This window comes from Trachurus japonicus, chromosome 7 (assembly GCF_045865225.1).
Source record: "Trachurus japonicus isolate A0001 chromosome 7, Traja_1.0".
Taxonomy (NCBI): domain Eukaryota; kingdom Metazoa; phylum Chordata; class Actinopteri; order Carangiformes; family Carangidae; genus Trachurus; species Trachurus japonicus.
This window is the reverse complement of record NC_140913.1, coordinates 25,535,561-25,563,553: the sequence shown is the minus strand read 5'-3', so window position 1 is coordinate 25,563,553 and position 27,993 is coordinate 25,535,561. Positions and strand designations below refer to the sequence as shown.

The 27,993-nt window shown below is 41.2% G+C and overlaps 1 protein-coding gene across 4 annotated transcripts; it reads right to left on the bottom strand.

Moving 5' to 3' along the window:
* On the bottom strand, positions 1–27,937 carry LOC146984874 (chemokine-like protein TAFA-1). 4 transcript variants are annotated; one of them, XM_085782408.1, is made up of 6 exons: positions 27,866–27,937; positions 21,756–21,900; positions 2,573–2,713; positions 1,353–1,477; positions 1,078–1,164; positions 1–898 (listed from the first exon to the last, which is right to left on the bottom strand). In XM_085782408.1, exons 2-5 carry the CDS (start codon positions 21,895–21,897, stop codon positions 1,132–1,134), a joined length of 441 nt encoding a protein of 146 aa, XP_085638534.1. In that variant the 5' UTR covers positions 21,898–21,900; positions 27,866–27,937; the 3' UTR covers positions 1–898; positions 1,078–1,131. The 4 variants fall into 4 exon arrangements, with proteins under 4 accessions (XP_085638534.1, XP_085638535.1, XP_085638537.1 ...); XM_085782409.1 differs by having other exon boundaries at positions 21,756–21,897; positions 27,866–27,920; XM_085782411.1 differs by lacking the exon at positions 27,866–27,937 and adding an exon at positions 23,161–23,832.
* Positions 27,938–27,993: the final 56 nt, after the last annotated feature.

Genomic DNA, 27,993 nt, shown 5'->3' with positions numbered 1-27,993 from the left:
CAGGAACAATGACTTTAATGGATTTTCAGCACATATCAATAGATGGCTTCATATGTACAATATCATCGTCTGAATGATTTGACACAAATAAGGCATTTCAAGTATCGAAAACAACCTACTGGTATCACGTTTTTGGTGAATCAATCAGTTTCAGGGGAGCTGACACGTTACCAACTTTGAACTGGTAAAGTCTTTAAAGAGGTGATCGAAAAGGCAAACTAGTACCATACAAACAAGTGGTAAAATGTACAGTATCAAGACACACGAGCTGTACTTGTAAAACATCTCCCACGCGTGCTGCATCGGTTTTCGTTGCCACCACAACTGTCCATGACCTCGTCAAAACTTTGGCTGTGTTGGGTAAGAAGAGGGAGGGTCAAGACAGCATTCGGGGACATCGGATGAGCGATATTCACCACCACCATAAAGAAAGTTCATGTGCACAAGAAATGACAAACAATTTATATACAATATTTTTCCTCTTGGAATATTAAAAAGAGAAAATAAAATCCTGAGGGCTGTCAACTACTGGTCTTGCTCATCCCACGTCCTTTGATGTACTCCTCTCCTGTCTGGTGCCTCCTAGTAGACATCTGTCTCAGTGATGTCTGACGAGGGACATCAGATGCTATCCCGATATTAATCCAAAAGCAGACATTCATGTTCCGTCTCAAAGTTGGAAAGAAATGATGAAAATGTATTCATTACAAGGTTATGATGAAGTTCCCCGCAGGCAGCTTGGAGCGTCAGTATTTTCAGAAGCCTTGAGCAGGATGTGCTTTATGTATTCTACATCTTTTTTTTCTTCTTTTTTTTACACTTTAATCTGAGAAGTGTTCACATTTCTTAAAGCAACAATAGGTTCATTGTCTTTGTGGTAATTGGTCCTGTGACAGTGCTGAAAAGAGAAGGAAATACATATTTAAAAAGGATGTAAATATCACATAGAGATGAATATAAATCATATGTTTTGCCCTTTACAAAGCTTGCCAATTAAGACAGCTGAGAGAAATTAATTAGCATGACAGTGCCCCGGTAAAATAATAAAAAATAAAGAAAAAAAAGTATGAGGCTGACCTGCAAATTAACCCTTGCACCAGAGGCATTCCCTTGCGTCCTTTCTGGAAAGTGTTAATATGTTGATGTTGTGTATGGCTGAGTGTTCTGGCAAGAAAGAAAGAGAGGGAGGGTTAGTGCTTTGTTATTAACAATCAATTTGCAGTGAAATTCAATCCTGGTAACTGTGGTGTTTTGTTGATGCCGCTGCTGGTGTCGAATAGCGCGCTACATTTCTATCCCACTGTTCTGCTATATAACATCTTGTTTCCTGCGGTCAAGAGAGGTTATCTTACCCTTGTGGTTTTGATTTTGTTGCCGGCGTAGCACATCCAGCCGGAGTTGTCAGGGAGCGTCTTGCATTCCTCCCCCTCCAGGCAAGGCTCCATCTCACACCACCACTTCCCAATTACTATGGATGCTACAGGCAACAAAGACAAGAGAAATGGTGATGCAGGTACCTTTCACCCTAACAGAGTGCGAAGCCAGATAGCACAGCCCAGCAGTGTGCAGATAAATGGCCATTAGGTGGGCTGTAAGCTAGTCCTAATTATCAAATGTGTCATATTAAAGGTAAGTAACTTGGCCGTGCATGTCACATGCATGTGCTTGTTTCAAAACCATTGCTTATTACAATGCAGATTCTTTATTAGAAGCCAGTTGCACATGAATGCAGAGGGTGGAACTGATTCTTTTCATTGAGTGAGGGGATCGGTGGGTGTGACTGTGACTTGACTTTAATGCACGCCACATTTCTGCCGTCAGGAAAGAAAATTGCCTTAAATACAGGGTAAGTAGACAGTAAATGGTTTGTAATGTGTGACAGTGGAACAGAATCTGTCAGAGCTGACATTGAGAGACCTCAAATTCCCCCCGTCCGTTTAGAGATTGCTGTAATATTTGCAAAAGGATTTAAGATAAAAGCTGCAGGTGAGAGGTTTTCCTAAAGCCAATATGTGTTTTAGTCATGTCAGACCCCGTGCATCAAATCCATTTCTCACAAGGAACTGAATGTGCGTCACAGGCATTTGTCGAAGCATCTATAAAACCATTATAAAATATCTACACGGCCCCTATGTAATCAGCAGCGATCCCCTCTTTGCATTATGTTATTGACTCTTCCCTGAGGTATGATGATGCTACATTCAGCAGTTGTGTATATGGCTATCTGCTGTCGGAGTGAAGCTTAGCCCTGCAGATACCTTCTGCTGTCTGTCAGCAACAGAATTTGAATGTGACATTATCCCAGGTAATGTTCATCTTATCTGGGACAAGGCATTGCATGGGTGACTCGGGCTTTTATTTGAACAAATCTCCATATCTTTACAAAACGTAACAGCTTCGTATAATAGAGTACAGGTTTACCTGAATAAAAACGGAAACCATTCTTTCCCTGCAAGGCAAGCAGATTCAGAACTATGTTTTCCCCTCATGTAAACTCAGGACAGCACTGTAGTAAAACCTGATTTTTTTAATATATATATATATTTTTTTCTTCATCTGTTTTATTACTCACCATCAACACATGACGGTCTGTTTCTGGTGGTTCCAGCCACCTTCCCTGGCAGACAAGAACACTTGACCGTCTGTGACCGCTCCTCAATACGATTCTTATTACAGCATCTGTGAGCAGCAATTACTTCACATGTGCCCCCCTCTGATAAGAAGAACACACACACACACAAAGACACACACAAAGACACATGCACACAGAGAGAGAGAGACAGACAACAAACTACATTAAGTCAGTATCTCAGGGGTGATCAAAACACAACAACACTTTGCCTTTTCAACTGGACATTGGTGGATTAATACAGACCATCACCACTGGTCGAAAAGAAGACTATGCTACTCTATATTTCTACCCCACTGTGTTTCAGGAGCAAAAAATCAACTGATTGAAAATTAACGAACAGCGGTCATGACTATTATAAATCATTTGTTCAGTGATTGTGAAGCCAGTGTGAGGATTTGCTGCTCTGCTTTACTTTGCTGAATATTCTTGGAAACTGAATACTATATACAGTGGTTCAGATGAGGCAAAACATTTTAAGATGTCAGACTTGCTTCTGACAAACTGGATGGGACATATTTCAGTGTTTTCACATTTTTCTTTAAAGACTAAGTGAGTAATTAAAGTAAAAAAAAAAAAAAAAATCATCTTTTAAGGCTTCATTATAAATCAGTGTCTGGTTTGTGGCCCTTGTCAAGTTCCAGATGCCCATGAGTTGTTAGCACCAAAGAGACATTTCCTCTCTAAACCCTCTCACATGGTTTCATTTATATTGCAGCTCAAATGATTGAACGTGTCACAGAAAGGCAAAGATTAGAGAAAAGTCCCAAGAAATGAAAAGCAATTGGTGCGGCAGAGCTTTCCAATTAATCATCTGAAGACGCCGCACATTTGTCTCAGGACCTTTTGGCGAAGCCTTGACCCCCTAAAGGTTGGGAACGGAGAACTAAAACTGCCAAACTCAATAGAAAAATCAGCTCCCACAGTAAAATGCTGTTTAAACACCACTATAACAACCTAACAATGCCACATATAGTGATATATATGCAGGGGGGGGCATTGTACAGCTCAATTAGTCCTTTACTTTACTAATACTTTAGGTACATTCATCTGATAGGAAGGGTTTTGAATAGGGCTTCCAAAGTTAACGCAATAATGAGTAACGCCTGGAATCCACTGGTATCACCGAGATTTCTTGCTTCTCTCCAAAACGGATGTGTTGGTATGGGCGGGAATTCAGATAGGAGTCTTTATTGAAGAGGCAAGAAAAGAGGATAAACACCGAAAGATCTCGCCCGAGCTGTTCTCAATCTTGCTTTCCATTGGATAGTGTCCTCGCATCTGACGGATTCATTTGCATAAACTTGAAACTCGGTCAACTTTTGGACGTGCCGCAACTGCTCAAATGGCAGCGCCGCCTACCCAAAATGCTTTGCGGAGACTTCAGTGACGTTTGACGCGTTCCATATCCAGTATGAACAGGAATAAGCATCGCGGCAGACACAGAAATCACAGGTTAGTTTACATTAAATAACTTTTAACGCCACAAATCTTTTTGATGCGTGATTAAGTAGTACTAGCAACACAGCAGTAACATGTGGATGGCAAGAAAGAAACAGGTCCTTGGAACGGCAAGTTCAGCTTCAAAGTCCTGCCAGATGGTTCTCTTGACAAGACCAAAGTTATTTGCATTTACTGTTGATGTGTGTTTTCACACAGGCAGTGTTTAGATCAGCCCAGGTTAACTTTGGGCACAGCACCAGTATGTGAAAACACCCAGTTCCCACCAGATTACGTCAGGTCTTCTACCACATGCTAGCCAAGCACAGCTGATGCTGAAAGCCCTGGCTCCTCCCCCTTGCCAAAAGCAGACCAGGCTGGATAGTTTGCAACATGGACAGCTGTATGGCCAAATCCACCTCAGACGTTATTCTGGAGAAAATTCTGGACAGTATTTGTCCTTGTTTCAGATTGTTCCATAATAACCATACATTTGCATAAAGCAAACATATTCGTGCACTACCATGTTGATACGAGTATTAAACACTTTGGGAGTTAACTATGGAAATCATGCAATTAATTGCGATTACAAATTTTAATTGATTCACAGCCCTGATTTTGAGTAAAAAAATAAAACATAGAAACGGCGTATACGTTAGGTTAACTTCATACAGTAAAATTGCTGTAAAACATCACCTAAGTTTGCTGTAAACATGAATAATTATTCCTGTGCCTTACACTCCTTCACTCTGTGAAATAGGCCCCTGCAGTTTGTTGAATGTAAAATATGATGGAGAGATGTGTGAGAGCTGTAAGAAGAAGAAGAAGAAGAGAAAAAGAGGGACTGATAATCTATTAACAGGAGAGGCTTGCTTCAGGGTTATCATGAATATGAACAGTGGCTCCACCATGCAATTATCACCAAACTACTGGTTGTGCCCTGAAGGATGAGAGGACTGGACCGAGCGGACTCGACCCACCTCAACCGCCTGGCCCTCTTCCACCCACTGCACTCAGACTCTCCACATATGAGAGTAGTGCAGCAAAGGACCGTCTGACAATTACACCCGTCAGCATGACACAAGATCAAGGAGGTTGTAGAGAGAAAGAGCAGAGAGAGAGAGAGAGAGAGGGGAAAAAGTATCTGGTATATTGCCAGTAAAGTGATATGAAGTAATGTTTGACAATGAGCTGTGGGTTTGTGAAATGTGTCATGGCTACATTTGCATATATCGCTTTAACTAGATTTGAATATTTTGGTTTGTGAGGGGCCTCCTGATGCAGAGCAGAGTGTTAAGAGTGAAAAGACACAGGCGTGCTCTCTGTCTTAGGAGAAAAGATGCTGTAGTTACAGCAGCAAACAGCACTCAATCACTGCCTCTCAAAAAGAAAGAAGATATAATTCAAATAATATAAAAGCCAAGTGGTGACAACTAACTGGCCCTTATTTTATGAAAAGACTGATCGGTGCTATATGTACAAACTTAATGCTTGAACACATGAAACTTGAAACAGGTAATTGATCAGTCATCAGAAAATAACTGTCAACATTCGTTTGTACCTTAAATGTAGAGGTTTCAGTTTTGAATGTGTTTTATATGAATCAAATTGAAGTATTTTGAGTATATTTAATCAAACCAGTCATGTGCTTTCATACATCGTGAGAGAAATGTTCTTTTCTTTTGTTAGGCGATAATTAATCCTTATACTGTAGATCAATGCAAACATTTTCATTTCTATTTCTAAGCCACCTTTCAAAGATTCGTACATGTGTACAAACAGTACACGGTGTTATAAGACACACTCCTGTCAGTGGTTAATGCATCTAACCATATAATTACACATGATTCAAGCCAAGTCACCACTGTATTATCAATCACTGATTATATAGCAGCCACAGATGCTTCATTGAACTAGCAGTCATTTTCAGTACCAATTACCAATTGTTAAAAAAATGACAAAGAATACCCATTATAATTCCCCATAGCCTCGGGTTATATACAGTACTCCCAAGGATAATCAGTGTACTACCATATATCACAAAGGCAATCAAAACCTCACAACACCACCACCATTAGCACCAACAAATTGTTACTTTTTTAACTTGAAAAAATACAATCTATTAATCAATTAATTTTCTGTCAACAGATTAATTGATCGATCTACTAATTGCTGCAGTTCTTATACTGTTTATTATTTTTAAATTAAACAATTACTTGTGATTTGGTGCAAATAATTACAAACCATATATCACATGTTAATAATGAGGAGCCAGAGTTATCGAACATATTTGAATTGCAAATCTCAAATCATGTGGGACTGCAACACAAGCAATTTTGAGGCTTGCCAAAAACTGGTTTACTGTTGTATATACAGCGGCGTTAACATAGAACACAGTATTTGTTCAACCCAAATCCAAACTAAGCCATAAAGTAGCTTAAATTCAAAGAAGAGAGAAAGTTGTGTGTCAGTTTCTGGATATAATTGAGCCATCATGTGAGCCCCTGTGGGGATTAACCAGCGCACAGCCCTCACACTCAACCCTCTGGATAGAAGTGGATCACTGGGCTTGTCTCACACCCGATTCTTCAACTTCTACTGAACTGGATTAAAAATGATCTTCATCTCTCTTTACATGCATAAAACAAATAAAAACTACGATAGACTTCAGAGAGAGACACTGATGTACTTGATATATACAAATGCATGCCAGGCTGCAAGTGTGAGTCAAGGGGATGGGTGTAAACTTTAGAGGAAGGTGTTGATTGGATGAGTATGTTTGTAAAAAAAAAGAAAGAAATCTATAGTAAAATTTAAAAAAAGGAAAAAAAAAGTAGGGGAGGGCGGGATCAAGAAAGGCTTTCTCTTCACTGCTTCTTGCCAAGTCGGCTGAGCTTCTCGGGGTTATCATGACTCCTGGCTCTATATTTCAGAAAACATCAACAGCCTTTGGTTTAACTTTAAAAAAAGAAATCCAGATCTTGTAGCTGGTCTGGGAGAACGCTGCCTGCTGTCTGATGCACTCAACAAAAGGGCATGTCTGCACAACGTTAATCGTGATGTACCAGTGGAAGCAGTGGGGCATCATTTGAAAACAACAGCCCACAGGGGTTTGTTCTTCTTAATGCATCTCCTTAATTGCATAAGACAGCCCCAGATTTCCTCTTTGATCTATTAAAAACACACTACTCAACAGAATTAACTTGCGCTGCTTGTTGCTCGCAAACAGAGCAAAGAATCGGGAGAGTCTATATTTGGAAATCATCACCTCCAAAGAATATATTAAAATCAAATAAAAATGCAAATCAGCGTGGTATTTCCAGCTGGCAGGTGTACTGGATACCTTTAAACAAAAGGGCTCTGCAACACTGACGCGCCCTCCTCAAGTTCACCCGTGGATTCAGCCTGTGACTACAACACGCTGCATGCTCCGAGACCCCGTCTTTGCATTCTAAATATTTCAGAGAGGAGACGGAGAATAACATAGCAGGAGATGAATGCTCTCATCAGGTGAGGGCTGGAGCCAAGCAAGGATATAATTGTTTTCTGTATTTCCATTTCCCCCCATTATCAGCGGCTATGAACAAAGTCAGCCTGCCAAATAACAAGCAGCTTCGGGGTGTGAGCACACGCCCATGTGTGTGTGTGTGTGTGTGCTTGTGCTGTCTCCACGGCAGCATTTTTGATTGACAGGATACAAGGGTTGCGCAGAAATTTGTCATTCGTGGGGTCAGAGGTCGCTCAGAAAACAGAGGGTCTCAACTGGGACTGCCCTGTTTTTCGTTGCCATGCTCCGTGTTCCTGCCTCTTCATTACTCCGAGCCTGGAAACCTGGAGGTTGTCAGGAGACGAGGTGACCTCCCAACAAGGTGCAGCTCATTTCTTTAAGGTCTGAAAGGGGGTGAACAAGTCACACAACTTTGTGCGTTATGAGATTGCGGTTGTGTCGTGTTTGCAGGGGATGATTTTTTTTCTCCTGGTGTTGTCTGGTCTCTTATGTTCATTTGATTTCCCCCATGCTCGGATTTCTTTTGTTGGTCTATTCTGGCCTTGGGAAAAAAAAGAAAAGAAAACGAGAAACGAATCATCCCTTAGAACAATGAACATCTGCTTTAGGCGTATTTAGTGTTACAGCCCTGCGGTCCAAATTTCTACAGTCTTGCCTGCGATTCTCTTCGGCCTTGACGAATTCCTGGGCCACAGATGCCATGCCCCATTTTTTATGAATTAATATGAATTTGACATGAGAGCCGTCTTTGATACATAACCAAGTTAAGCATCATAACTTGAAAGAGGTCAGCTGTAAACTGGATACTCACGCTACTCACTAGATATAAATATTTACATTTAGGCTACACACTGGTGGAAAGCAACAAAGTGCAAAGTACACATAAAGTTGGTGATTTCTACAGTTCATTGTGGTAAAAACACACAAAAAATCCTACATTTCCCACAATACAATTGTCTGTTAGCAGCCTTTAAAGTGCAAACCCCTTTGAAACCTCACACATCCGGCTCCAGTTTGTCAAAGACTTTCTGCTTCTGACAGTTGTCCTTGTGACGGGTAGAAGCGCAAACTTAATTAAACCAAATCAGTGGTGCGTTTGTACTTCACCTGAGTCTTTCGCCTTTTTCTGCTATACTTAATATTTCTACCACACAGCAGTTCAGAGAAGAATATTGTGCTTTTAAAAAAAAACTTTTCTACAGGTAACTGACAGTAACCATGGTAACCACTTCTACATACACATACACACACAAAACACACAGTGGGGTCCAGAAGTCTGTGACCACTTTTCCTGTCGAGGGGTTGAGCAGTCTCGAAACTTGTGAACCCCACTGAGCGTTCACTTTTGTGTAATGATGCATTTATTTCCTTCAAACCAACACCTAACCTCTTTATTATTATTATTATTATTATTATTATTATTATGCAACCACGTTCGTTTTTAGCATCGTCTAAACCCAACTTTCATTTTTAATAATTGTTGCGCAAGAACATGCGTTGTACTTTCCTTCTCAAGCCACAGTTGGTTCCTTAGACAGGTTCATTAGAATGAAAATGCAGTGAGAAAACTGAAATCTTATTGCAGTGTAAACAGATTTATTTGCTTGTTTTATGGAAATAATGTTTTAAGCACCTAATTATGGCCAGAACATTATGAAATGGCTCATTTTACAGTACATCCACTATTTTTTTATTTTTTTTTACAGTATTATATTATCATTTGTAGCACTGTTCAAAGTACTGTTTGGTTTTTCGTGGAGCCAACTTGAACTACTGGGCTGACTCCATCTGTCATGATATTACATATTAAGGCTTACTGAATTATCTGAATTGTAAATGAGTTGGAAGAAGTACATCTTGGAGGTACAAAAGACAAGTACTACATTGTGTGGAGAGCCTGTTTTCTTGACAGCTGTTTCCAAGGGTAACAAAGGTTAATGAATATTATACTAGGAGACAGGACCTTTGCCATTAGGGCCCAAACACTTTGAACTTGTGCATCAGTAAGTAATTACTTCCCTGTTGTATCTACGTCAGATGACTGTCTTTCTTGTCTCGTGTTTAATGTATATTGTCATGTAATCACTTCCAAATGACTGTAACCACTCTCAATATTATAATGGCTTGTAAATTTGACGACATTGAAAATGAGGGTAACCTATGTCTCTCGAGAATAAATAAAGGTTATAATAATAATAACTTCTTAAGACACCTTTTTAAAAAAAGTATTCTGTAATACTTTTCATTTCGATTTGTTTTGATGTGTTGTATTTGATTCATGTGAAGCACGTGTTATAACACTTGTTATTTACATTGAAAAGTTCTGGTGTCACTATTTATAAGTTGTTACATATACAGCAAAACTATATTATTCCAGCAGTTTTACACCTCTGTTCTATTGAATCAGAATGACAAAAACATTTTAAATCATTGATTTCTGTCAGTTACACAGTGACTTGAGTTGTATGTCTACATTTGGCTGATAGTATTCAGTTTAATATTTGAGGCAAAATTGTGATATCACAGAAAGAAAAAAAAAACTAATTGAAGTGGTCAACTCATCTCAACTCTATTATCTTTTCTGCCTTGGTCATCTATTTTATTCCATTTTTTCCCACCTATCATGATGCGACTAACATCTGTTTTGTCTTTGTTGACAGATGCTGTGAGAAAAAAGACTTTTGTGAAACTGAAGAAACCCTCTGGCGCTCTACACATATTCTCACAGAGGGATCTGCTTCGTTCGGGGGTTTACCACATGGAAATTTGTCAGAGCACTTAAGTGTGATGCTATTATCTCCCACAAAAGACAACACCTGGCATCAGCAGTGTCTCAGCTGCTGGATGGTGCGCGAGCGCTGTTGAATCTGTGGCACAATGAGTCATGCTTGGAAGCCAAAACAACGTTGCATCGAAATCCGATGAGTTATGGACAGAGTAGCCTGGATGAAGGCAGATGCTGTCAAATCGTGCATGACATGGGACGTGTAGCGCAGACTCTGAGTTTCCACGGATCTGTGGCTCCTTCCTGCCAAATGAATGTGAGCAGAGTTCACGTGGGACCAGTAAATGGTTCTTCAAACGTGATGAAATAGCCTTTGCATAGAGGAAAATGGTCAGTCTGTCTCAATAGAAATGTCACTATGCAATAAGTATGCAATGACTCGCTGTCTACTGTAATGAGCCCCGACTGTGTGGTTGTCTCTGGAGATGCTGATAGCGAGTATACCGTCTGAATGGCAACACTCCTCTGCCATCTGTTCCAGGCGTTCAACACTATTTGTACATGAAGAAAGAATCTGCACGTGCAATTTATTGGGTTTCTGAACACCATCTATCATCTGGGTACAACCTAATAATCTATAATATGTAGATTTAATGAATACAGTGTGCCACGGAAAGGAAAGCACCGAGTGAAGTCACTGTTACACTCCATGTACAATCCAAATGGAAAGCCTAAGGGACTCAATTTACCGTCTAACCTGTTTCTCTCCTGGGGCTTTGAATTCCAGTGACTGGCAGCCGGCAGGCATTACGTACTGAACGTGCACGCGGCGCGCACACATCCAAGTGCCATGTGACAATGTACCCTGATAGCCGTATGACATCTGACAACTTCCTATAACCTCCGAGTCCACCTCACACGGCAAGTCACAGCAAACAGAGTCCGTACCTGTGGTTAATTACTTTGTAGCGTAAAAGTCATTTACGAGAGACAGCAGGCCCTGATCTCCAAACCACAGCAGTCCCCGTTTTAGAGCAGCATGCTCACCCTTTAATGGGAAATGCATCCAAGGTGACCCATAATAGGCTCCACTTTCTCTCTGTGCATGCTCTCTGCAGACTTCCAAACCAGCAGGCTACAGCAGTTCTGTTGCTGACAGGAAATGGGAGTGCCAGATTAGAGAATGTCAAATTAATGCAGATGGAAGACAGTGAGAGGCACAAAATATGTGACTGCATGGTGTCAAATTGAGTGACTTTTTTTTCCTGCCTTCTGTGAGAACATCTGAAGTCCCTGTAGTACTGTTGTTATTCTAGACATAAATGCTGAGGTGAAAGTGAGTGATACATTGCTGGATAAACTGCAAGATAAATTTGTTTCAAGGCTGGAAAAAATGCAGAGGACTGTGTGTTGATTTAAACCAGAGAGTTTGAAATATTTTGAGAATTATCAGCCGCTCGTGGAAAAGACAGAGATAGTAACGGTGTCAACACATGAAGATGCTTTTTTCCCTCAACAAACTAAGACTTCTTGCATGTCTGTGCTCCAAGTTTACACTTTGTGTGTGTGTTTGTAAGAGAAAGTGCATGCGCCTGCCAGAGAGGGGGATCAAAACAATTTACAAGCAAAGAAAACTACCAATTTCTACTCTGAAAAAAGCACTGTCCATGACAAATAAAAGCATAGAAATTCATGAAATATGGCTGGCGGTTTTGACAGCGTATCACACAAGGAGGCCATAAGATTGGTCCTGTGCAGTCGGCCAAAGATGGGTGATACTTTATTGAAATGCAAAAAGGACTACTCGCAGAGCAGAGCTGGTGTTGTTTTAAGATGCATGAAAACTGCATGGAGCAGAGGAAGCCGCGAGTAGCTGGGAATGGGTTTTTCATTTGCATGTGAGCCTCAAAGCCCTGTCGTGTCTGTTGTCACACACACAACCCAGGCCCGGGACACTGCAAGACTGGTCCTGATCAAGGGCATTAAATGCTGTTCTGACTTTCAACGAGCAGGACCCTGCGCATGAAAAATGCCCGTGGTTATTTGGTTTTTATGGTGGAAGATGTGTGGCTTGTTCAGCGTGACAGTAATGCACTGTACAACAGCAATCACACAGCAGCTTTCACGTCCATTAAACACACATAAACAACATGCATTATCCTCTCCAAGCACACGTTCACCTCTCGAGTTTTCCGGAAAAATAGGCAAACAGAGAAATTACAGTATAAAGAATACGTCTTTGCAGTCAGTGCAGCGTCCGTCATTTTTTAAATGTCATGCTGCTCCTTCTATCTAGCCATTTTCTCAGTCTGGCAAACATCCAAAACTGGTATTTCATATTTTTTAGATCGCTTGTCCTGATGAAAGCCTTACATTCAACGAGAAGAAAAAGGAAACAGAGATGGAGCCGAGTCAGAGAGCCTTTAGAGAACAGCTGCTCGCTTCTGATGTGACTGCTGACCCTCCCGCTGCCAGTCACTGTGCCTGCAACACGTAAACTGTGTAATAATGCATAATACAAAGGCTAAATGACCTTTCACGTTGCATGACATGTACTTTGAAGGTCTGGTTGTGGTTGATTATGCAAGATCTGCAAGCTGATAAGAGGGGGGGGTGGATGGGGGGATTGCAGGGGTTGGTTCTTTACTTATTCAGTACAGCAGCACAACACAGATTGTCACATTCCTTTCATTCACATCGTTCTGCAATTAAGGAAGCTATAGAACATGTGTTTGTGTATAGTGAAACGTTTTCAGCCCTTATATGTGATATAATCAGAATTAGACATATGCTTATTTTACTGAATGCCCCATTAAATTTGAGTGAAATGAGAAAATCACAATAGGAAGCGTTAAAAAAAACATATTCTGTATTTCAATTTCCCCTTGTCAGTCCTTCCATCATGTTGTTCATATTTGATGATAGTGTATTTTCCCCACTTTTTGTCCCCCGTTTTCACATGTACGCACACACACACACACACACACCAGTCTCTCCAGGAAAGGTAATTGGATCTGTAGTGTAAATATGCCAGCAGCCTTATGGCACAACAAGGAGATATTAGAGAAGGAAGTAAAAGAAGAAGAAAAAAACCTGGAATCTGCAATAGAGCCTGATAAACCCAATATTAATTACTTTGCTTATTCTTATACTACCCTCCCCCTTGGAACCAATTAGTAAGTTGAGATGCTTCTTTTCAGTTTAATGAGGTCTAAGTAATGATAATGAATTTCATATTCTTGCCAAGCATTTAAAATAGGCTACCACAAAGGCAATGCCATATGAAATGATCTCCCCGGCGCAATTCCCATTCTGCAGAAAAAAAAAGAAAAAGAAGTATTACTTTCATTGAGAAAATCAAAAAAATGAGAAAATGAGGCCCCATATTCACCAAGAGGATGAATTAATAGAAGTAGTTTTTCTCCATGCTGATACCACACGGGGACAACGGGGGTGTTAGTCATATGGAGGAGGAAAAAAAAAACTCAAAATCTCCAGACCCAGTTTTAACTAGATTTTAATAAACAATGTGTCTAACAACTGGGTCGCGAAATCCTCACAAACACGTCTGCATCCCGGCACAAATGGCCAACTGTGAAGTGACAAAAGCCCTGTTCGTTGTCTAAAGAGCAGGAAGAGCCTGAGGGCTGCCACACCTTGAACATCCTCTAAAAAGCCAGAGAGGGAGAAAACAGCCTGTGACAAACTTGTAACATCTCCTCCACTTCCACATAATGTGGGTTAAGGGTAAAAAACCTGACAGCAGGGTAGCCTTTTACCTTGGCAGGGAGCATATTTGCTGGAATAATTCTCAGTGCACACAAGACAAGAAGGTCTGAACTCCCTGATATAATATTTACAAACAGTGGGGATGCGAGCTATCATTAATTCACCAGTAGTTTTTTGTTTCATGGGGGAGAAATGTTGCATTAAAGAGAAACAGTTGCTCACACATGAACTCGCAGAAGCATGTGCAGCCACTGACATCAGCAATTACTGAGAAGTGTGGTGATGGTGTGATCCTTTCCATTGTGAGGGCTTGTTTTGATTCACAGGCGTGGGAACAAAAGATGAAAGAGGTTGGGCTGATTTTTTTCCCCCCTGTATGTTATCAATCAAGAGAAAATTTGAAGTACTTGAAGTGTCATTGTGCTGGGAATGACAGTAGTCTGATATCCTGTAACTCAGTGGGTTTAAGGGTTTGACTCCAAAATGGGACAAACCAAAGCTAAATAATGGACAGAAGAATCCAGTTATGGTGATGTACAGTGTCTCAGATAAGTGGTGTATACTTTTCCAGCACCGAGAGACGGAGAGGTGGCTGACCTGACTGCAAGTGGAGGGGGGTACAATGATAGAGGTGGCTGTTGGGAGAACAAGGCAGGGGGGGGGAGGGGGCTTCCCGATGGGCAGCTACACAAATTGGGCCAGTGGCTTCATGTAAAGAAAATAAAATATAAGAGAGAAAAAGAAGGAGAGAGATAGACGTGACTGTGCTGTGCCGATCGGCCCAGTGGAGCAGGCTGTGCCGCCCACTCCGGTTCCCTTGTGTCCGTCTCACTCTCACACAAACCACGTCGTCCTGCTCAGTCCTGCAGCTCTGTCCGCCCCGTTTAGTATTTATGTGTTGGTGCCTTTATCATCGTTTAAACACTGAGGCAGCCAGCGGTGGACTGTGGCTGACTCGTTTTTCACATGAATAGGAAAGTAAAAAAGTTCTGGTTGAGAAAGAAATTGTCCAAGACAAATTTCCCAAAGTGGGACAATAAAGTGTATCGTATCGTATCGTATCGTATCGTATCGTATCGTATCGTATCGTATCGTATCGTATCGTATCGTATCGTGTCGTAACGTATCATATCGTATCGTATCGTGTCGTAACGTATCATATCGTAAAGCGCCAGAGTGGGTTCAAGACCGCAGCTCCCAGCACAGCTTCCAGTTCATCCAGTAGGCATTAGCAATACAGCAGCAGACACTATGCAAGAAGAAGCTGTCTGAGCTTATTAAGCAAGATAATGTTGTATGGTTTTTTTTGTTGGGTTTTTTTTCTACTCGGATTTAATCAGAAATTCTAATATTCTAATTAAAGGACTCGGAGTCTGTGTGATCAGCTCAGATCTACAGAAACTTTATTTCAGAAACATCCAGTGAAGAAAGAAGCTGCCACTAAAGTCCAAATCTCTCTGTTGGCTGCTGTGTATTTGCTGCTGCACTGTCCAGTCTCACTCATCTCTCACTCTCTCTGTCTGTGGTTACAGAGTCTCGTTTTAGAGCTGCTTTGTTGCTGTAGTTGTGGACAAGTATGAAAAAGATGTTTCTCGTATAGTTTCTCATCTTGGACTTCTCTGATGATTATGTAAATAAGAATTAGACTGTGACATTACAACATGATATGTGTGCAGGTGTCACTGTGTCATTGTGTTGTCACCGAAATTTAACCTCTGCGCTTGACGTCATTCATGTAAACGGTGACACATCTCCATTCCTGCAGGGACATGTGCCTCCCCTGATGTCCTGCCCTGCCCCCACCCCCCTCCCCCCTCTACCAGAGTCAGGAGGTGATAGGCTGGTGTTGACTTATGACTCTCCCGGATCATGTATTACTGAATGAGTTTTGTGGTTACACGCTCAAGGCGGCTGGACCAGAGCCTCTGGTTTAAGTGACTGTTAGGGAAGTCACTCAAATGACATCAAAGAAACATGAAACATCCACAAAGAAATGACAGTGAAGTGACAGGAAGCTACTTAAAAGAGACAGAAAACAACACAAATAGATGCAAAATGAGACACATGATACGGAATGAATAAAAAGAGAAAAAAGACAAACCAACCACAAAGACAGACGAAGAGGCTTCAGCATTAAGAGCCCGCATGGCATAATCTGCCAAGGCTTGTGTACTTACAAATACCAGCTATTTAGTCTTATGATTTCACTTCAGAATATTTAAAGTTGTTAGTTTGGCATTCATTTATCACACTGAATTAATAATGTAAGTATTAATAATGCACTCTTTATTATTGCCAAGTCCCAGCTCTTACTCATTTCACAAATGTACCTCCCCGTTCAATGCTGGAACTGTCTCCAAACCCGGCCCTGGTCTTATGTAGATGCACTTTTCACTGCAATGAAAGTTTAATACTAATTACACCTAACATCATCATTATACATTAATTAGTATGAAAAATTTATATTATCCATAAACTGTGCTAAGAGGCCTGTAATTCATTTTTAGATCAGATGAACGTTAGGCAGGCTCAATAGCTTCTCAGAACAGTGTTTAATTGGAGGAAAAGCATTTATTTGGTTTCCTGTTTGCACACATCAAAAGGATTGTATCTGTAACGGCTGAGCTTTGTCTCTGACTATTTCTGGATTAAAGCAAGCTGAAGCCTTGTATCAGGACGTAGGGGTTTTCAGAGTCAAGTATCCCTCAGCTATGTCGGCTGTCACAACAACATATTCAGAAAAACTGCTGCTATCTGCTGAGCAAAATAAAGAGAAACTAAAAAAAAACCTTGATAATGAACCCAAGAGGACGCACTGCTTCTTATACATAACTGAAGTGGCTGGAAACCATCAGTGCAGTTCTCAAGCAAAACATCTCCCACTCTTCCTGAACAGTAAATGCCACTGAGATACAATTTGCTTGTAACATAAACGTAAATGTAAACGATTTGGCTTAGTGCTCCAGCTGTTTTAATTCACGCTACCCTGTGATCCACATCATTACAGCCTTATTAGTGTAATGCAGACAGTTTAACTGCATCTTGCAAACTCCAGGTCTAATAATACACATTTAACACTGTGATGTGGCAGATACGAACTGTTAGATGAACCACATTAGCCTGGTTGGCTCGGCTCTTATAGCGCTGTTTGGTGTCTATAGCTTTTTAAATAGTAAAAATATATCTCACATATATTTAAAACCATAACATCATGCCTGGTATATTGGCACACTAAACTCGGACAAATATGTTAAATATTGAACATCACCATGCATTTAGCTAAAAGCACTGGTGCACACATGCTGAATGTTAGACCTGCTACAATGTTTTGTTTAGTTTTTTCTCAGAAAAAAACTTAATAGGATCTTCAGGCTCAAGGTAACACAACAGTTTGTTGCTGTGTTTTCCTGTCTACCTTTATTTTGAGTCACTGATACTATGAATAAACCCAGACACAAGGATGAGAGGTCTTTGTGTGTGAGCTTACTGTTAAAATAACATGACAGTAAAATCTAAAAACGAAGACGCCTGCAGCAACTGATGATGAGGAAATGTATTTTTGTGCAAAATGATCAGTCACATATTTCAGAAACAGAACTGGAGCGTGAGTTTGACAGCGGAAGCTCAGGGGTCATGAGCTTGACAGCAGAACAGCAGACTGCTGCCAGCACCGAGCACACAACGACGCTGCAATGACCACAAGACAGTGACTGACTTGTGATCACTGTGCTGAGTGCTGACTAATTTCATGTGCAATAGAATATGCACATAAACAGAAAACATGAATGTGTAACATTCAGCAAGAAATCTCTATGGGCTAATGTTGTGTAAATGAAAAGACCAGCCATGACAGCAGCACTACAATCTGTATCGAACCATGAACTTTGCCTTGCCTTGAAACGCCCCCTTTTATTAATGCTTGGGGACTCTGGCTAAGACAAAAAACATCTGGTGTAGACATGGGAGAGAGAAAGTTGGCTAATTAATTAAGCTGTGGGCCGCAGAAATTCATTTTGCACATAAGCGTTGTGACCACAAACCATAGCCCCTGTACAGAATTGGCTGAAAGACTTCAATTAAACATGCTGTTTAAACAAATATCCACAAGCTTAGAGGAGCTCTCTCTTATGAATAATTCATGCCCTGAAAGAAGGAAAATAAATGGGAAATACTGAAATATGTAAAACCTATTTGTAGCTGTGAGCATACAGTAATAATTAGGGCACTGATTGTCCTGAGATTCATTAACTTAAGAATATATTTTTCTTTCAGGGCTAACCAAGGAAACGACATGAATAAGCGTGTTTCTGGTATAATCTATCCAGTGCAAACTTTGCCTGTTTCTTACAACAGAGCCATTATAGCAAACAAGATCCACTTTTAAGGACATAAAATAAGAAGTTTCTGGTGCTTTACAGAGCGGTCAGTGGTCTCCCGACCTCACAGCAGCATGTGTAACAGCATCAGGACAAAGTGGGTTTGCTGAGCTCCAGATGTGAGGAGGCCTCAGGCTAAGGCTGCACGCCACTTCCCATTGGCGCTGCGGCGAAGCAGCAATGACACTAGTGAGAGCATGGTTGAAAGGAAGTCTAGGGGAGGGGTGGAGGAAGATGTATGTCAAAATAATGTGCCTCCAGGATGCATTATATAAGGCTATTAAATTGTCAGTGTCTAAAACAGTGCATAGAGGATACAACCTTTGTTTGTGACAGCCGAAAATCCATTTTTCATGTTTGTTTCATTGTGAGCTTTACCAGCGAGTGGTTTCTTTTGTTGGAGCACATGGAGGGGTGGGGGGGAGGATAAAAGTCCCGATCTTCTACTCCTCACTAAAGCTACTGAAAAGGAGACATGACGGATTCAAACAGTATTTTCACCCCAGAAAAGAAATGAAATTATAGGGACACTCCATATATTAGAAGAAAACTGATATTAAAGTTGCTTGACATTGAAATTACATCCATGGTGAAAAGGCTCATCCCTAAGAGGCAGTGACAGGGCTGAGGAGGCATGAGGGAGGGTAACTAGGGGAGGACTATCATTGAAGGTAACAGTGTGAGGGGAGAGGAAGACAGTGAAATGGATATCACACAGAGTAAAGTATTTATGACTTAAGTCTGAATAAATTATAATATACAGTGGATACTTACAAGTGAGTTACTTCTAGTTTCTGCCTCTCACCATATCTTATCTGGTTATGCACGTGCACTCGCCGTTGCTGCTGCTGCTTCTGCTGCTGCTGCTGCTGCTGCTGCTGCTGCTGCTGCTGCTGCTGCTGCACGCGGTACAGCGGCCACGAGGAAAGACATTATCTGTGCAGTGCTCGCAGATCGATGACCTTTCACTTATGAGCAGTTTGACCCTGCAAAGCCAACAGTTGGTGGGAGAGAGTTCATGAGCGAGCAAGGCCAGATCAAGCGGCCTGCCGTCCTCCTCTATGTCATACGCTCTTGTAACACCTCCACATGCACTGCATCACTTATGGCAGTCTATTCCCCTCACTGGAAATAGACTGATGCGCTACACATTCAGTGCACCTTTTGTTCTTGCTGCTCGGAAGCATACGTATATTTCTATCTTTACCAAATCTCACACACCACATGGACTGAAAAAAAGTGAAACCTTGTCACAAACACAAAAGCATATTCTCAGATTTCCACTTGCTAGATTTGTTTTTAAAATTGATGTAAGTAGGAGGTTTTTTTTTTCTTTAGCAAGTCAGTTTTATAAACTTGGAATAAAAAATCTCCGTCTGTGGTTTCGCATAGATGCGTTCAAGGGGTCGGGGAAAATGCACGACCCCAAAAGCAACATCTCTGCCCGGTACTTTACAGATGCATGACAAACACAATCTGTTCTCTTTTGTGCACCGTTCACGCTCTTTGCACCAAATAAATACAGCACCTTATGAATCATACCGCAGAGAACAACACTGCCTGCCTGTACCGGGGAAAGCAGAGAACAGCCGTAAGCGTATCTGAGAGAGTGGCAGGCACCAATCTGTAAGTACAGCTGCAGGGTGAAAAGCAGGCCGCCTTGTCCGAATCACTGAGCATACACACAAGCGTCTATGAAAGGGTCATCCAGCTAATGGACTTGTGGACACACCGTCTTCGCAATAAGGCTGCCAATATGTCGGTGCATGAGTGAAGCAGCTTCAAATAGGCTGTCAAAAGAAGTTATTACTGAGAGAACCCATTTGGAGTGATCAACACAATGCTGCTGATAAATCTGCGGTCTATGCCTTTTTCTCACGCAACAGGTGTTTTTGTTTGCGCACAACCAACAATTTATCCAGAGTTTTTGTGTGTGTGTCCTACAAAGCCATCAGGTCAGAATTTAGCTGTTTCCAAAGTCACTGCATGTGATTGACTTGCAGTTTCCTAAACAACATCTCCCCACAGATCTAAATTTCTATTGGCAAGGACACAACTGATCTCTCGCCCCCTGTAATCTCGATTTCCTCTGGTAATACCAGTCACCGTGAACTTGTGGCATTTCGCTGCCTTTAATGATTGGCCCAGTGGTCTGCAACCAATGGCCTTCTTGCCACCAATTCATGACCCGTCAACCCCAATCCTCCCACCAATCCAACAGGCGCACAACACACAGCACAGAACAAATGTCCCAGTGTCAGAATCAATCCAGACAGGCATCCCATCCTCCTCTCATAAAACTGGCATCTCATTTATCCAGGAGTGAGGACTAGCCATACTATGGTAAATGGAATGACAGGGCATTTACACTTTTAGTAGCAGAGGGTCCTGAAGGATTTGGATTTTTCGCTTTGAACTCGTTTTCTCCAAAGAGGTTCCTGAATGCACATTTGAAATATTAATTCCATTTCCCTTTTGTTGACACGAGAACGCTTTCTAGAAGATATCCTATTTGTGAGTGTCCTTTTCTGGTTTATTTTTTTATTTTTTTTTGTATGTTTTCTCTCCCCTCCAATACACATGTGCAGACACGAGTAATGAAATGAAGGTGTTGGAACAGGAAGTCCTCTGACTCACAATATTGAAAAGACCTCTTGCTGATATGCTTGAGGTGCACCGGCGCATAGAGGAAATAACAGACACCAAGGACCTGCACGCTCATGCAGCGACTTCTCCCTTTGAAGTTCTGACAGCATTCGGCTTCCTCTCCTCTGTTGAATCCCGAGATCATAATTATTTACCATAACCGTGGCTCACATCCGCCTGATGAAAACAAAAGTTCGACCGTAATGTTTCGGTCATATTCTATTCAGTGCAATTTCACAGGGAGCACAATCGCACAGATCAAATTGAGGGGGAGCAGTGTAGCATGAATATCAGCTGTAATAGCTCAAGAAGGAAAGTGCAAAAGCATTCATTGTCTATCTGCGTGATCTTCAGTACGAAGATTCACTTGCTATCAAGGCCAAATCTTAATGAAAAACAGCCACTGTACAATGGGCTTGCGAAATAATTGGTTGTTAGTCTAAGCTGAACTGCTAATACAATAATGAATGTAATGACTTAATAAAATCAAGATAGAAATATGAACCCAGAGCAAAATGAAGTGTTGCTATTTTCTCTGTGTCTGTGACAGTCTAATTAAACACATAAGCAGCCAAACCCAGCATGCTACAGTCAAGCACTCTAGGAGAAATAGCGGCAAAGTGGAAAGCAACAATTTCACCACAGTGTAATGCTTTTAAGAAATTTGAACAGAGCAGGAGAGGGAAGCGCCCGAGCTCTCACCGATCATGTGAATGGTGGTCCGCCCAGGCCTCGTCCCATGATGCTGCTGGATGGTGTCGTAGAAAGTGGCCTGACACAGCTGAATGGCAGTCACACTGACCCAGAGACACAGGCAGAGCAGCCAGGACATGACAGGACACATCTGCTGGAGATCACCAAAGGTGGCGTCAATGCACAACACATCACGCTCTCAACCTATGACACACGCAGACTCATGGAGTCATGGAAAAAATATATACATACATCCAAACACATCAATTCTGACATTGTATAGCAGCATTTCAGTCTATAATTGGCCTTAACACCCTCAGTGGAGCCTTTTAGTCATCGAAATTTATCATTAGCATGATTATATAAGTATGACTTCTTCACTGTTTTGTCTTCCTAGTTTGCCCTGTCTTGTCCCTGAGCCACAACGCTGCAAATGTGGAGTGATCCCCAGGGAGTTTTTCCCATGCAGCAGAGATTTCCCCTGGCAGGCTGACTCCCTTCAACTCCTGAGCTGTGCTCCTGCCTCAAAACCAGAATCAAACTTAAAGAAAAAAAAAAAAGATAAGATTTCGCAAGCATCTGGCAGCTGAGGCTTTTCTGTATCTGTCAGAATAATGTGACAGTGACACAGCAGTAATAGGAATCAAAAGCCTTGTAATGTTTCACCATGCTGTTTAGATAAGAAAGGAGAAAAGGAAAAGGAAAAAAATAGAACGACGAGGAATGCTCCTGGTCATAGGAGAAGGGTGGCTGTGAAGGAAATCTATGAAGGAGAAAATACAAAATGTTTCAACCCTGAAATTGTTTCAGTATTTTTTTTCACAGCTGCAAACTGCCAGCAAGCATTAGATCACAGATCATCTATAAATGTATTAATACACACCACAGGATATTCAGAATATATCTCTGAGATGCATTTGGATTTGAATTCTTTAACATGTGATTTCAACGTGATACTAGATCATTTTCAACTGTATGAAAACTTTTATCAAACCTTATAAGGAGGACAAAAAAAGTGCCTTGCAGATAGGCAGGAGCCATTGAGTTCTGTACATGCCTATAAATTATTGAAATTCTCAAGATCCTAATGAATACTTTAAGTACCTCCATATGCATTGTTATTGTGACAATAGAACAATTCAGATAATTACAAAGAAAAAAAGCTGAATCAACAACTTGAATTTAACAACTATTCCTTGAATAAGCAATCTAAAATCATACCATAGAGTGAGATAAAATAGAACAGCACTTTAGTTATTTCAGCAGTGTGCCAATATAGAAAGCAGTTATTCCACCTGAGCACAGGTCTTACATATTGCATTTAAAACCACAATGATTTCTTTTTGTCTGATAAATCTTCATGCAAAAATCTATACCTCCTGCCTTAGAATAGAAAAAAAGAATAAAATCTTACCTGAGCAACCCAACAGAGAGAGAGAGTGTAAATATCTCAACAGAATGACATAAATCCATCCATAATGGTGCTCATGTTGATCCCATCCAATAACTCTGAATTTGGCTCGAGGAGGAAACTCCACTGACTCTGCCTTGCCTGCTCCACACTTTGATAGCAACAGTCCAGTGATTCAGAAATGACCGTCAAGCCAGAGTCAGGAAATAGATTTACAGCTCTTTCAATTCCACCTTTGAAATATCACTGCTCCCACTGACACTGAATTCATTTGCCCCTTCGCATTTACAGGCACGTGCGGAGTGCTCCTTAATTAACTGTAGTGGAATCTCTTCTTTCACCGTCTGCATCCTTCCAGTGAGAGGCAGCCTCTGAGCAGCAGCTCTCACTGAGTCCCCCCTTAGCGAGCACTAAGAAACAAATGTTCCCGTACAGCCTGGCTGAGTGTAAAGACTGTATCACATGTCTTAAAGCCAGACTGCCTCTGGATTAGATGGCATGGTGGCACTCCACCTGATCATACGCTTCTAGCAAATGCAAATCAGGGAAACTGGCACCACTCACGTTGCTCTGACCACATGATTAACAATTATTTACATTTAGTGACGTTTTTTTTAATTTTTTTTTTTTATCATTATCATTATTCCTGTTGAAGACACATACTCCCTCTCATTCTTTTCCTTTTTTTTCCATTTATTGTCAGTCTCTACTCTGTCCTACATTTAAGAGCGAAGAGCATGTGTAGATGATCAAAAGAAAGCCTGACAAGAAAAGTCCATATGTTCTAGCACCAGATACAAGCACATGAGCAGGGAGAGAAGTAAACCCTGAGTCCTTAGCTTACCTTGGTGGTGCTACAGGAAGGCGCGTAAAAGAAGATTAGGAAAGAACATGTTTTCACATGCTGGGAAGAAAGGAAAATTTGAAAGCGGATTGCGTGGAGAAATAACAATGTTCATTCAGCTAAAGGTAATCTTCACCTACAGTGGGGGAGTTCTTCAGTTTATGATGGGGACGTAATGGTGATCATGGCAAAGACGGGGAGGTGAGTGCTGTTATTTGGAGTAAATCAGCACCGATCTAGATGTGTGGGAAGTGGCTTGATCCGCCCCGTCCCCCATCATCCACCTTCACTACTGTACATGGTGAGCTTTACTTTTGCATTGTGTCTGGATTTTTTTTTTTATCACTGGCATGCAGAACATGCCCAAGGCCTGCGGTTCACACTGCCATCGCTACAGCATAAAGACTTCACATTTTATTTTGATGCTTGCTCAGGAAGACAGGGTGCATTCCTGGTTCAGGAAGGAGTGAAGAATACCCAGAGTGAGGGGAACAGCAAGAAACCGCTTGAAATGTAGGCACACTACAGCACAGCATTAATGTCTGAGACTTTGGTAGAGTCAACTCTGTGCAGAGGGGATTTGGGACATATAGGAGGAAACCAAATAGCATAAATTGCTGAGTTCTTCTGGGCAAAGCAATAGTTTTTTTTTAGATGAGGGACAGTCATCATTGTTTGAAGACATTCTCCCATGTTGATACTGTGCTTTGACACATAAGGACTGAACTTAATTCAAGCCATGGAGAACACAGTGGGCTGTGTATATCAAACAGAAACCACTGGAATCAATAGTATCATTGATCTCCGTTTCTGTGACACACACAGACAGTTATTCACAACACTTGGGAAGAAACATTCACTCACTGGAGCCTGGAGAATAACACCAGGCTGAAAGGCAGTGCTTTGCTGCCCTCTCTGGTTGAAAGCTTCACCACTGTTATGCCTTAAAACCACACCTACAGCTGTGATGTCACTGGGTCCTTAAGTACACCTGTGCATCACTGTGGACAGGTGAGAGGTTAAAGCACATTATGTCGGTAAACACAGGGTTTAAAGAGAGTTTCAGCTGCTCTCATACCACCTAACACCAGAGCATCACCAACACCTATACTGATCTCAGAGGTTTTTTTTATATACGTATATATATAATTTAACACAGGCTGATTTACAGTTATGAGGTGGAAAGCCTTATGTCACAGTTTCTAAGGTAAATCCATGATTAATAATCTCCTTCTCAACACATTTTCATTAGCTTACCATTGCATTTGCCAACATATTCAACATTTCTTTTTACTTCTCTCAGTCACTAAATCCACTGCCTTGGAGGACTTGTTAGCTTTTAACCAGAAACAGCAAATCTTAATTGTGTTAATTCTCTGAATTAATCAATGCATTTAAACAGCAATACAAGACCACAGTGCATACTCAGAGGAGTGTGTTCATGTATCCAGAACAATTTTCTTTTGGCATTGATCCTATTGAACATACCGGTCTCTGATACTTAGTTGGCATCAATAATTGTCAGTCTGTCCATCCTTAATGTGCAACGACTGTTTATAAGAGGAAAACAGTATAGTCTCTTTATTCCTTTACAAAATAAAAAAGGTTTCTGATCTGTTGTAGAGTTTAATTCAATTATACAAAGCCTCTCTCAACATGTCAAGAGGCCTCTTGGTGCTTGTTCAGAAATAATGAGCTTTATTATTTTTTTTAATTTAATATAATTTTTTTGACTTTATGGGTGTTATGGGCCAATTTTCACCACATTAATCCTAGAACTCAAAAACCGTACAGTCATCTCACAGTTGGTCAAAACCATTTTCTTTGTCATTAGTGGTTAATCCATGAAAAAGGTCAAAACCAAAAGGTTTACGTGATGTTGTGTTAGTCCCATGAATTCTAACAAAAACTGGACTTTTAAAGCTAGCCTATAGCTAGCACTTAACTTCTCTTGACCCCAGAAAAATTCTATGTAATTACTAGGGCTGCCAATCGATTTTAAAAAATTAACTAATTAATCGCACAATTTTCTGTAATTAATCACAATTAATCAATTAAGCGATTAAATTAACTTCCAAACAGGCAAACAAGTGATGAATAACAGTGCTACAGCAGGTACATCGGTTTGCCTGGTTTGCCTGCACACATCACCAAAGGTTATGGGTCAGCCGCCACTGGAAGTAAACAAAATGACGTTATTACGTTAAAAAACTTGAATGCGTTAAATGTTTAAAATGAATCGCCCAAATTAATGTGTTAACTTTGACAGCAATAGTAATTACAAAAACCCATTCCAGCAGTTGCAGGTATTGGTGCTGCTGCTGGTGCTGGATGTGGCTACGACTGAGGTGAACAGTGGCAAGCTATTCCCGCAAACCTGCATCTTGGCTTACCGTGGACTTGAACCGAAAGGTTGGCACGTCACAGTCATTAGCTCTACACGTGTTGAGCAGTGAGTGGAAACTCACGGCATCCATAATTTGTTGGGGTACGTACAAACACACAGCCATAACATGTCCCATTAGCTTACCAGCTAGCGGAGTTACTCTGTCGGGTCTAGCAGAGGTCTAACTTGTTTGTCAAAAGGTCCAATACTATAGTTGTACGCAGTTATGTCAATAAATCAATCCTCCTCCCTTGCTAATACACTGGGACAAGGACAGTAGTCCAATCAAATGGCCTAGTTGAGCTTTAACCACAGCTCGACTTAACTGTGCATGTAAACGTACTGAGCGCCTCTATCTCTGTCTAGGCTCCAAGGTCACTGTTCCTGCTGACACACAACTTTTAAAAATGCTCAGTGTAGTTTTTTTTATTCATGAGATACTTAATTTGTATAATAAATCTACATCTCTACACATTTGCTTCACATTCTGCATTTGTGCGCCACTTGTTGTGTCCAAAACATTGCTGTAAAGTCATGTTTCAATGGAAACAAATACACTGCTCTTCTTTAGTTCACACTGAATAGTCCACCATACACACTCTGCTTATCTGCAGAGGATCCTGGCAGCTGCAACTGCAGATTCGCTGCATAAAAAAATTTGCAGTTCTTTTACAGATGAAGACATGTAAAATGATAACAGCGCTGAAAATGTTTGGTCCACGAGGGGCTTGTGCTTGTGCACACACTGCCATCTGGGTGCTGTAGTTAAGCAAATGTTACTCAAACAGGGGTAAATAGGCTGTTTGTCAAGGACTATTTTCAATGTTAGATTAATACACGTTTGGTGCCCTAGTGTCAGAGTTAACAGCAGCAGGGTGGTTTATGTGAGGCTAAGCACAGAGCCTCTGTTCATGGAGGCATTCAGTGCAACAGTTTGGTTGGATGAAGGGTTTTTAATGGTTTTTGGACATCAACAGAGGTCTTTGACATGGAACAGTGAGCTATCAGGCTTTGAATACACAGGCATTATGTGTTAGTAGGATCAACTGATTGCTGGTTTGGTTTTTGGGATTTGTTCATAATAAGAAAAGTATGGATTTGTTGAGGCTGATGGTTGCAGCACAGGCAGAAAAGGACCCCGGCCCACACACATACATGCGGGCAGGTGCAGAGGAGGAACTTTAATAGATAAAATGAAGAAGACCAGACTTTAACACAGATGGATGGACAAGCAGGTAGGCAGGCAGACAGCCAGGTAGAGGCGACAGCTTACTAGGCTACAAGCAGGTAGCAGTCACATAGGGAAAACACAGAGACACAAGCAGATGATCTGACAAGGAGCCAGTGGAAATAGCTGGTTTAATGAGGAAATAGCTAGGATAATGAGGAAACTGGAAAACTGGTATGTGAATGTGCAGGGGAGCAGGAAACTTCAAGAGGACAGTCTGATGGCAGACCAGTCGAAGAGCACAACATACCTTGGTCAGACAGTCAGGGAGCTGAAGACACTGGTGGAGAAGCAGGAGAGCTTTGGATTTCTGATGAACTGGGCTGCAGACAGTCCAGAGGCAAAAAGCTGGTGGAGCTGGTGGAGAAAGCAGGTTTA